Source organism: Ictidomys tridecemlineatus, chromosome 4, assembly GCF_052094955.1.
Source record: "Ictidomys tridecemlineatus isolate mIctTri1 chromosome 4, mIctTri1.hap1, whole genome shotgun sequence".
Classification (NCBI taxonomy): Eukaryota; Metazoa; Chordata; class Mammalia; order Rodentia; family Sciuridae; genus Ictidomys; species Ictidomys tridecemlineatus.
In genome coordinates, this window is record NC_135480.1 from 137,467,982 (window position 1) to 137,480,145 (window position 12,164).

General features: G+C 39.1%; 1 protein-coding gene across 1 annotated transcript in view; it reads left to right on the top strand.

Moving 5' to 3' along the window:
- Window positions 1-11,267, top strand: part of Trpm6 (transient receptor potential cation channel subfamily M member 6) — a 136,255-nt gene extending 124,988 nt beyond the window's left edge. The window contains exon 39 of the mRNA XM_078047488.1: window positions 1,990-11,267. Within this exon, the coding sequence (XP_077903614.1) occupies window positions 1,990-2,123 (134 nt within the window). The 3' untranslated portion in view covers window positions 2,124-11,267. The remainder of the gene's footprint in view (window positions 1-1,989) is intronic.
- Window positions 11,268-12,164: the final 897 nt, after the last annotated feature.

Below are 12,164 nucleotides of genomic sequence, written 5' to 3' on the forward strand. Positions count from 1 at the left end.
ATGCTGAGGACTGAACTCAGGGGCACTCAACCACTGAGCCACATCCCCAGCCCTGTTTTGTATTTTATTTAGAGGCACTGAGTTGCTTAGTGCCTCACTATTGCTGAGGCTGGCTTTGAACTTGCTATCTCCTGCCTCAGCCTCTGAGCCTCTTGGATTATAGGTGTGCACCACTATGCCCAACATATTCTATTTATTTTTATATGGTGCTGAGGAAAGATCCCAGTGCCTTGCACATGCTAGGCAAGTACTCTACCACTGAGACACAACTGTAGCCTGGGAGAGGGAACTTTTGTGGGCAAAACTTAGCAAAAAAACTGGGTTTTAGAGCTGGTCTCCAGTTCCAGTAGGAATATAGTGCATTAGCCAGTGTGGGGGGGTCAGGGTGCATATGTTGGCTGGGGAGGTCAAAATGGAGCAGTAACAGGGGTAAAGCCCAATTCTCATAGTTACCCAGACTCTGTCTCACAAATCAAACACCAGACTAGCTGAGAGATCAGTACGCAGCATTTTATCCTCCCCTCTGGTCAGAAGCAGCCCAGGCTGGGGCTGGGCTGAGAGGTCTTAGGGCCTCCCGTGAAGGGCTCTATGGGAGGCAGGAGCTGACAAACCCTTGAGTTATCCCATGATTGCAAGTTGGACTCTTTAGCTGCATGTCCTCAGGCACTGGCCCGTCCCTAGCCTGATTCATTGTACTCTGGACAGGGCAGTCTCCATTCTTAAAGACACAAGCATTACATCTAATCAGCCAGGAGCCAGGGAGACTTGAGCCATCATATACTACTTCCAGTTCCTGAACCCAGTTGACTGTTCTGTCCCATTAAGGTTGAGATCATTTTTTAAATACACTGGTGGGTTTCAAGTAAGTGATTTGATAATTTCTCCATCTTTAGACATAATCTGTGTTTCCCTTCCAAACCTTACTTTTAAACCAACATTTAAATGGAAATAAGAAATATCTTTGTTTACTCGGATGTTTGTGAAATGGATTTTTAAAAAGTTTAGTTTGGGAAACAAGTTCAGAATTGACTTTTCTGATTTACTTTTCACACTTACTTATTTGTGGAGAGGCAGTTTAGAACAATGTTTAAGAGTCTAGGACCTAGAACCTGGCAGTCTGGGCTCATATACCAGTTCTGCTTTTTACTAGCTATTGGAACTTGGAGTTCAGTACCCTCATCTGAAAACTTGGGGTAACAGTACCTGTCTCATAAAGTTGGTGTTAGGATGGAGTTAATATATGTATATGTTCAATAGATGTTGATTATTATTAAAATATGTATTAATTTTATGACTGGAGGCCAACTCTAAAATCCAGTTTTTTTGCTAATCCCCATTTAACATTAAAAAAATGCAAAAAATGCATTTTCCCCCTTTGGTGTTGAAGCTGGAACTCGGGGCCTCGTGCACACTAAACATGTGCTGTACTGCCAAGTGACACACCTAGCTCCTTGGTAATATACATTTAAGATCACCAAATTTATTCAGCACATCACAATAAGTTACACGTTTAAAACTCATTTTCCTCCATGTCCTTCTCCCAAAGATTACCCCTATGAATGTTTTTCCAATTTCCTTTTTTCAAATGGAAGATGGAGGACTCAGGAAACATAGGATCTGATAATTGGATAAAACTTTTGTAGGTAGTACTGAACTTGAGGTATGTTTTTGTTACAGAAAACTGACCCATTTGGGCTGACCTCCCTGACCCTGCCCATAATGAAATAGTTTCTCTTTCTGAACTCTGGCCAGGTTATACCTTATGGGGCACTGTACATGAAATCAAACTACCATATCTCCCCTCCATGTGTCCAGTGCTCCCCATAGCAAGGGAGTTAGAGTTACACCTGGGCATTGAGGTGGGAGGGAGGACTTGGTTGGAAGTAGAACCCTCCCTGAACACTCAGCAGAGCCTCAAGTTGAGTATATCCAGAGGATATAATAAGTGTGTTTGTGGGGTATCCTAGAACTGTCTTGTCTTCCTTGCAGATTTGAAAAGAAATGACTATTCCCCTGGAACAATAAATTCTAGCTTTGGATTTGAGAAGGAAAAAGAACCAACCGAGGGGCCTCCAGCAAGAGAAAGGAGTAGAAATTCCCTAGAAGATCATACACGACTCTAAAAGAGGGAGAAGCAAGAAGATAATGGCCCTCAACCTTTCTGCCATGAGTTCTTTGGTGATGTAGATTGATGATGCAACACTGATTACATCAGATCAAGGGATCAGGATGGCTTTGTACTGGGACACATCTGTCCCTGCCCAGAGGCCTCATTGGTATATAAGGAACGGATTCTCCAGGATGTTGACCTATGAAGGATATTTGGCATGCATTCCTCTATCCTCAGGTTCCACAAGAAGACACTTGGACAAGTCAGCTGGAAATACTGTTTTTTTGATACCTCATTGCTTTAGCTGCTCACTTGGAACCTTTGGAGCGGAGTGCTGTGTGCTAAGGAACTAGGGGGATGAATTTAATTTAATTTATTTTCTCACTGTGTATGTAGACTGTACCCCCCCCCCAACTGCTGTTCACCACCTCACCCACACATTATTCTTATGTGTGTGTGTATATATATGTACACTAAGAAGTTATTTGACTTCTTCCTCTATCCTATTCAGTAGCACAGAGCTTTGACTAGCAACAACAAGGAAACAATGGAATAAGGGTGTATTTGCACAGATCAGAGCACACTCCTGTACCAACTAACCAGTAAAAGTTAGTATCCTGGTGAAATCTAGTTGGGTTTGAGTACTGTCAGTAATCTATGTGATGTCTGGGCATTTCGGGTTTCTCTAAAACAAAAAATGAAGGGAAATCTAAAACAAATGCCTTTCCTTTTATTTTTTGTTTTTTTACAAGGAATTGTAAAATTGGAGATAAATTAAGAAAGGGTTTCCCTTCCTTGATCTTAGGGGTGCTGTCAGTCATAGAATTGATTAGGTCAACCTCCATCATGCCACTTTCTTTTCCAGAGCTCTGTCTGTAATATTATAGGCTGAATCACTGCGTGTCGGGTCTTATGAAGAAATATATGCTTTCAGACTGAAACATGTTTTTCAGGTGTTTACTTTGCTCCAAGATGGAGTTCCGGTGGTTTTAATCTGGCTTGAAAACGTGTCATCAGTTTCTGATGCCCAAAATGAAGGATCTCTGGAAAGTACACTGTGTGGCATTTTGGAGGGGTCAGTTGTGCCTCTTGCACACTAGGTTGGGTTGCCCTACCTCAAAACAAGTATGAGCTTTGCACACAAGCAGAGATGGAGGGCTGGGAATCCTCTCCCCTCTCCCCCTGCCTCTCCTTTCTTATTATAACATGTTCCAATCTGCCAGCAGCAAACCTCCTGGGTTTGAAAAATTTCAGCTTATCTTTATCTTTAGTCTTTACATTACATATCTTGCTTCTGAGCCTGCTTTTCAAATATATGCTCCTGCATTCTTAGGTTATACTTCAGGGAGCCTGTTGCACAGTGGGTAGAAAATCAAGGATTTTGTTTGCAGTGATTTTGTCTGATTCTTTTGAGTTGCTTGCTATAAGGGTTAATCTATATTCCTTTGACTTTGGTCTGGGATGGTAGACAGTGGGAAATTTGGGTGATTTCTTGATTGACAGTGAGGGCAGATAAAATGTTAATATTTTATTCTATTTTATGAGTCAATAAAGATCAATTGGTACTTACTTCAGTGCTGTATTCAACTCAAATGGAAAGAGGCAATTTGTCCAAGGACCAAATCAAAGACATCAATTTATTAGCCAACTACTTGTTACCTAGGATAGAACCTAAAAGCAAATGCATTTTGATTTCAAATTTTTGTGGTGTGCTTAAAAAAAAAGAGTGAAGAAAAATCTACAGAATAACATTTTAAAAATGAACTGCTAAGGGGTGGGGTTGTGGCTCAGTGGTAGACCACTTGCCTAGCATGTGTGAAGCACTGGGTTCGATTCTCAGCACCACATATAAATATAGGAATAAAATAAAGGTCCATCAATGTCTAAAAGAAAAATTTTAAATAAAAAAAAAGATGAACTGTTCAGCAAAAGTCACTAGGATTGCTTGGAAGGCAGCTATGCTCATCACTATCCCACCAATGCAGACAACTAGGATTGCTTGAATACAATGTGACAATAACTTTGATTTCTGATCACTAGAGTGAAATGTTTATTTATTCAATTTTATTCAACAGATATTTATTAAGTGCCTTTTCTACATTGCATGAATGATGAGGATGCAGAGATGAACAGGTCATATCTTTGCCCTTAAAGAGCTTTATGTCTCCTACTTACTTTTGTTTATTTCAAATTTGCACTTCTACCAAGTGCTAGAATTTTTTATTTCTGGGCAAATGTTGAACTCAGAGATGTCTCATACACTACCTGCCAGGGCAGTATGTACACACTGAGACAAGAGAATTACGGCAAATAAGAAGACATAGCTAGGACTGGTTTTAGGAACCTGTGAAGAAAAACAGACCGCATAGTCCTTTTCTGAGCACAAAGCCTGTATCACAGATGGGATCTGAATCTGGGGACCAGAGAAACAGGCAGGATCCAGGAAATTTTCTACTGGGGCACTCACTGGGCACATAGGATTTTCTTTCCACGAGGCTGTACATGCCTGGAGTGACTTCTGCCCCTGCTATCTTAGAGCTTCCTTACAGCTCTGAGGGATGAAGTTTGATGTGGTTTTGAGTGTTTCTTGCCCTGTTGTCTTCTGAGGCTTTGCAAAAACAAGTACTGGCTGACCCAGACTTCCCAACATTCAGTCAATACTTTAAAAACTTTCTGTTGTTGTTGCTTGTGACTGTTATTTTAGAGGAAACTGGCTACTCTGGTTCTAGAAGTCACACCACAGATGTCCCTGTTATGTCCTGTGCTTTCAGACACCCAACCCACATCTAGCACAAAGCTGGGCACATAACACACTTTCAACACTATTTTTAAGAAAGAAGTAACAAGACCTTTAAATGATAGTGGATTTCATTCACTAGGTAATAGATCAGATTTGCATTTTTAATCTAGAAGAAAATGATTACCAATTCCTTAAGACCCAACACAATTCTTTTGATCTCTCTCTGTTTTAATTTTCTAGGAAATAGCTTTTAACAACCTACACCTTGTCTATTGAATTCCCAACCAGTTCTTGCCCTTATCACCATCAGTGACAGTGCCAGAGTGCAGTCCTTTACCGGTGACTATTGAAATGAGATGATAACTTCCCAGAAACTGCCTAGGAATAATCATCACTTTATTACCCTTTGAAAAGAAGATTGATAGAAAAGTCATTTGAAAGATGGTTCATTACCATGCCCTAGTACGATTTCTTTACTCACATCTCTCCAAAGCATGAGAAAGGGAGGATTATTCTCTGAGGTCGGAATCTGAAGGCTGTGTGTTTGCCTCTTTGAAGTCTTGGTATTTAATTTTCTGTAGTCATTTCTTGGGCAATTTTCTAAGAAACTAGTTGAAGCTAATTTATCATAAGTTAAAGTCAAATGACAGAAAAGATTTTTCCCCCTTAACAGCATTTTATTCCACAGAGGTTAGCTTCTGAAGGAAAATGAGACTTAAATAGCATTTCAAATCTCCAGCCACATGGGTGGGTACAGAGAATAGAGAGAATTCTGGAAACCACACTGGCTTTTTATTTAGCACAGTTATTATTTTGTGACTTTTCTTTCTAGACCACGATGTACAGATAAAATATTGTGTTTTTGTGAAACACCCTCCTAAAAATAATTAGATAGGTTGCTTAATTTTTCAAAGAAAAGCTGTTAGTGCTCAAGGGATAACAAATCTTGGTATCTATCATTTTCAGACTTGTAATATAAGTTTATATAATTTGGTTCACCTTTCTGTTAACCCCTAACTCTGAAATGGAGATGAAGATACTTACCTTTTCAAATGAAGGTGAATGATAATGAGAGAGCATTTATAAAGCCCTTTGAGAATCTCATTTAAAAATCTTCTGTGAACATGGGATTCAGTTCAATAAATAATAAGGGGTTTTCATTTTTGATATGGTGTGATCATTATTTAATGTTTACAGAGGATACTCAGTGGACCCGTTTCATTTCAAACACAAAAGTGATTCTGCTGTTTCTCCCTTCCCAAAGGGAAAAAGCTCATGGCTCTCTTTTTGGTTTGAAGCTTAATTAAATAGTTTTAAACCAGGAAATTCATGATATCACAGCATCTGCTACTTATTTTGCTTTTTTTAAAAAATTGATTGATTGATTGATTGATGATTTTATATGATTCTGAGAATCGAACCCAGTGCCTCACACATGCCCGGCAGGTGCTCTAACACTGAGCCACAATAACCCCAGCCCCTTATTTTGCTTTTTGATGGATTTAATTTGACTTATAGTTTTTGTTTGTTTCTCTGTGTCCAGAAAAAAAACCTCTTCTAGGACAAGAAGTAGAGTCCAGCACTGGCACTATCATTGGTGATAGTTTTGAACGTAAATAGCAACTTTAGAATCTTCCAAGATCATATAACTACCCAGTGCTAATTGATTATGCCACTGGAGCCACTGTGCAAATTTAGAAACTTACTGCTTGTTAAATGATGATTTTTTAAAAGTTCAGATTAATGGTGATTTAATTTTGTCAGTGTAGGTTTGCTTAAGAATAAGAAAATTCTGCCTGAGAACTGCCTGTAAAATTCTCATGTTCTCCTAGTGAATTTTTTTTATTGTGAATTATTAGAAATTATATGGGATTCCTTAGAAAACTTGGAGTGCAACCACCATTTGACCCAGCTATCCCACTCCTCAGTCTGTACTCAAAGGACTTAAAAACAACATACTATACCAACACAACCACATCAATGTTCATAGTAGCATAATTCACAATAGCCAAACTGTGGAACCAGCCTAGATGCCCTTCAATAGATGAATGGATAAAGAAATTGTGTTATATATACACAATGGAATATTACTCAGCATTAAAAGAGAATAAAATTATAGCATTTGTAGGTAAATGGATAGAGTTGGAGAATATCATGCTAAGCAAAGTAAGCCAATTCCCCAAACCAAAAGGTCAAATGTTCTTTCTGATAAGTGGATGCTGATCCATAAATGGGGGTCATGGGAATAAAGGAGGAACTTTGATGGGGCAAAGGGGAGGGAGAAGAGGAGAGGGGCCATGGGGACAGGAAAGATGGTTGAATGAGATGGACATCATTACCCCAGGTACATGTATGACTGCACGTATGGTGCTACACTACATTGTGTACAACCTGAGAAATGAAAAGTTGTGCTGCAATTGTGTACAACGAATCAAAATGCATTCTGCTGTCATATATACCTAATTAAAACAAATAAATTAATAAAAATAAAAAAGTTGTTTAAAAAAAGAAATTACATTAGTTTTAAAGTTTTAGCAAATATCATGGTAAAAATCCTTTTGCTAATGAATGTCCAAATGTGGATATAGTGATTGTCTTGGATGGAGGGATTGGGGGGAATCATCCATAATGACATTTTTGTTTGAATGTTAGCTTCTAATGGATCTATTTCTCTGTACCCTATTGATAGTCAAGCAAAAGATCACAAATCCTAGGAGTCTTTGGAGATCCAATGAAATCCCTGGTAGGTTGTCATTTTGGGGGATTCCCTACTCGCCCTTGAAAATTTGCAGATTAGGACTTGGAAGTGCTGGTAACAACAATGGAGATGAGGAGAAGAAATGACTGTCAGGTGTGTGTGTCTGCTGTGGGTGAGGTTACAGAGACGTGGATGGTTGGCAGGATTGGTGATGTATTTTACTGAGAGAGTAAGGAGTGGTGTTTTCTGGAAGCACATTGCAAATGCAAACAAACATGGGCTAGGCTTTGTGGGATGAGATGTTTGCCTACTGCTCCGGTGCTTCTGGGGATATTTTATGGTATAGGGTGGGAAGAGAGGTGTAGTCATGATTCAGGGTTTAGTTCTTAGCTTTGTGGAAGTGTTCATTTTCTATCCAACAAACTTTTTTGAGCCTTACCATGATGTCCTGACGCTAAGGTTAAATTTGTGAGATGAAATATGTCTGTCTGCAAGCTTCTCCAAGACAAATCAGGAATTCACCATACGTTGATTTACCATTGTTACCAGGTAACATGTATTGTGTGCTCACTATCTCCTCTATATTGTGCTCAGTGCATATTGTACACAGTCATTCAATCTGAACAATAACTTAATGGGCCATCTCTTCGAGGCTTTTTATATTGATTTGAAAATGTTGCATATGAGTTAAGTAACTTGACTAAGTCAGCAACCCAAGGAGGAGCCGGAATTTAGCGCTGGAGCTAATCAGTGACATAGAGAACAATGTGATCTTGACCAACACACTTAAAATTACTACAATGCGACTCGACGACAATGACTGGAAACAGAGATTTGAAAGTTGGGACCTAACTTTGACCATCAGATAAGAAAAATCTAAACTGGGAATTGTAGAATGTTTCCTGGTGTCCTCTTTGCTTCTGTTATATCAAGAAAATCTCTCTTGCTCCTTAATGCCATCTTTGGCCCCTGTGAGTCCACAGCAAAGCCGCTCCCCTTGGCATGTCTTGAGGTAGGTGCAGGAAATATAGTTTCTTTGAGGCTGGCATTGGATCTGCTAGCAAATTTTTTTCTGCCTCCTCCTCTATTTCTGTCATGGCTCCCTTTGGCTTTCCTAGACAATTAGATATTTGTTGGTCAACACAACAATACTTACCATTTGATATCATCTAGTGACCCGCTAGCTTATCAATTTATAGTGAAAAATAGAACCGATGCAAGCTTTACCAAACTGGCCATTACACAGTGTCTCTCGAGGTCTTGGAAGCTGGATTCTAATAAGAAGGTTGCTTGAAGTACATGGAATCAGAACAAAGATGGGTAGATCAATCAACTTTTTAATGGTGTTGGCTAAGACTTCTGTTCATCTCATCTTCTGCAGAGGGATAGGCCTATTAGTCAGAGTAGAATATTCAAAGTCTGAAATTCTTCAGCTTGATTCTAAAGGATGCAGCAGAATTTCAAGCAACTCTTAGGTGAGCCCTGAGAAACATGGATCATGATGAGAAAGTATTTTTTTCTTTTTTTTTAATCCTTTCTCTTCACTGTCTCTTCCTTCCCTCTCTCTTTTTTTCTCTTTCTTTTCTCTAATTTCCTCTTTTTGTCACATCTTTTTCCAACACACTGGCTACAAGGGTGATCCAAGATATATCATTAATTTTCCAACTGAGGCACCAATTTTCCCAGAATTGTAGATTTAGAAAATGTAGGAGCCAAATATAGATGAGGACCAAGAGATTAAAAGAGATTGTGCTTCACCAAAGTTAACATAACTGTTGTTAAAGGAGAGAAATCAGGCTTCCTAAATGACTATCAGTTTAATAATCACACTGATACATTAAACAAATGATATCCTCTTCTTTCAAAATTTTGTTTTGAAAAAAAAAATTCCAGATTAAAATTCTGTGATTAAATTTTTAGCTGGGAAAACTTGTGATTAAGATGGAGTCAAGTGAGATTTTTGCCTGCTTTTCAGTGAGACTGATTCATTAGATATGTGACTTCAGAGTGCTATAGTTGCAAAATTAGATTGCATATTAATTATCTTACTGGTTTTCTTGGCTTATTTGCATGTCTGTGTGTATTTGTATGTGTGGTGTGTGTGTGTTGTGTATGTGTGTGTATGTGTATGTGTTTACATAAATAGAAAGTAGCTTTTTGGGTGACCATGGAATCTTTTAAATGAAAAGTCTTGGATTTCAGTGAATGGTTCAAATATTTAATTTTATTTGAATTATCTATAATTATTTCCTTTTATATTTTGGAACTGGAATGCCCCTAGAGGCTCCAGTGTTGAAGGATTGGTCCCCAGCTGGTGGTGCTATTAGGAGGTGAGGCATAGTGGAGGAAATAGGTCCCAGGGGTCATGCCTTTGAAGGGTATGATGTGAACCCAGCCACACTGTTTCTGTCTCTGCTTCCTGGCAGCTCTGAAGTGAGCAGTTTTGCTCTTAAGCTTTTTGTGCTATGTTGTTTTGCCTCATCACAGGCCCAGAAAAATGGAACCAAGTGATTATTGATCAAAACTATTTTGAGATCCCCACTGAAATCTCTGAAATTATAAGCCAAAATGAATATTTTCTCCCTAAGTTGATTGTCTCAGGTATTTCATTATAGTAATGGAAAACTAACAAATTTCCCATTGTCAAAGACAGCCTCTTAGGTCTGTGGAGCCTTACTCCTAGAAGAGTCCAAATGGAATGGTAGAAATTTCTCTAGGCCTTTGAGTTGGTGTATTTGGGTTTGAAATGAGACTCCGCCATTGAGCAATTGCCAGTCTTGGGCAACTTGTTTGGCATCGTTAAATTTTGGTCTATCATCTGAAGATGGCAGAACAATCTATTAACATATTGTGTTTTCTTCTTGTTATTGGCATCCCAGGAAGATAGGTGGATGCTGGTGCTTTGGGACGCTGATGGCGTTTCACAGAGGTTGTGAGGTCCCTATATGACAACTTTCCTCCAAGACTTCTGGGAAAATTGATGGGGCTATAACTTGGAGTTGCTATGGATACAGGAAGACTACCTGGGAAAGAAAAGAGAGGCTTATTCCTGGAGATGGGAAGATGAAAGTGTTTTTGGTTAGATGTGGAGGGCTAGTTCATGGTTGTTAAGAGGACTAAGTTGGAACTATGGCCTAAGAAGTCACACACCATGATTGGTGTCCCTGCTAGTCCTGGAGCAAACCGAGAGAGCTGCTGTGAATGGATCACATAGGCCTGGATCGTGGGCCTGATGGCCTCAGAGGTAGAACATTTTTCTGTTCTCTAAGCCCCTGCAAACTATCTATCTTTGTTCTTACACGTTTTAGAATCCCAAAATATGACTTATATTGACTCTATCATGTGGAGAGGAGGCATATGTCTAGATTTAGAATATACGAGAAGGTGGCATTTTTGTACCTGAGTGCTTTGGAGGAAATTTATCACATTTATAACATAATGTCTTACCAAGCAGGATCATTTTCAGAATTAGAATGTACACCAAGCACTTGGTGTAGTGACTGGCATACAACAAACAGACCTGATGAGAAATTGTTAGTAATCATTGTTTATATTTCTTTTGTCTCATCCAGAATGATCTTCAACCCAAGATTGGTGGAGCTGGAGCTGCTTCATGTGAGAAACTAGATGGTTCATGACACAGATGCTGGAATGTCACAACTAAAAGGGTTCTTTACTAGCATGAAGCTAGGCAAAAATAAACAGACATGAAAATGTGATGACTGAGCACAGTAGATATTTATTTCTTGTTTACATAAAAGTCCAGGGCAGCCTAGGATGAGTGGGGGTTGGGGGATTTTCTGCTCCCCTTAGTCTTTATCGTATCCAGACTGACAAGGCTCAACCATCTTCAAAGATGGATCCCAACACAGCCCTGGGGCTCCTCAGCTGGTATACAGAAGGGGATAAAAAGGCAGAGGAGCACCCATGGGAGATCTTATGAGAACCCCTACAAGGAGCACACATCTTTTTATTCACATACCACTAGATAGAACTCATTCTGAGTCAGTCCCATCTGCAAAGGAGACTAGGGAATGTCACTTAATAGTATGTCCAAAAAAAAAGAGAAGAAGGACTTCAATGAATAGTTAGCAATCTCTGTCAAATTGGGGATTGTATATACAGGTCCAGTTCTTCATTTGATTTACTGGGACTTGTTGAAAGTGTAATATGGTTTCTGAGAGATGTATTCCAAGAGAATACATCTTAATAAAAAGTTCTCTGTATTTAGACACACTTTTGAATAACTTTCCATATCTTCTTACATATCTTGGAAATCTCATTATATGTATGTGTGTGTGTGTGTGTGTGTGTGTGTGTGTATACACATACATATGTGTATATATGTCTGTTTTTCTTTTCCCATAATTCACTCATGCTGGCAAAATCTATTGGATAAAAAAAAGTGAAATCTAATTGGAAAGAGAGCTGGTTTTATTGAACACTGTTGGCCCAGTGACAACTATAAAATATGTCCATTGCCACTCTTCCCCTCACTGCTTGACCACCCCCATCCTTGCCCTCTTTCTGTCCCTCCAAGCAACCATCATGTTGCTCTCCTTTCTAAATTGCACACACCCAGCTTGCTGACAAATAAGCTCTGAAGTAAGAGTGGT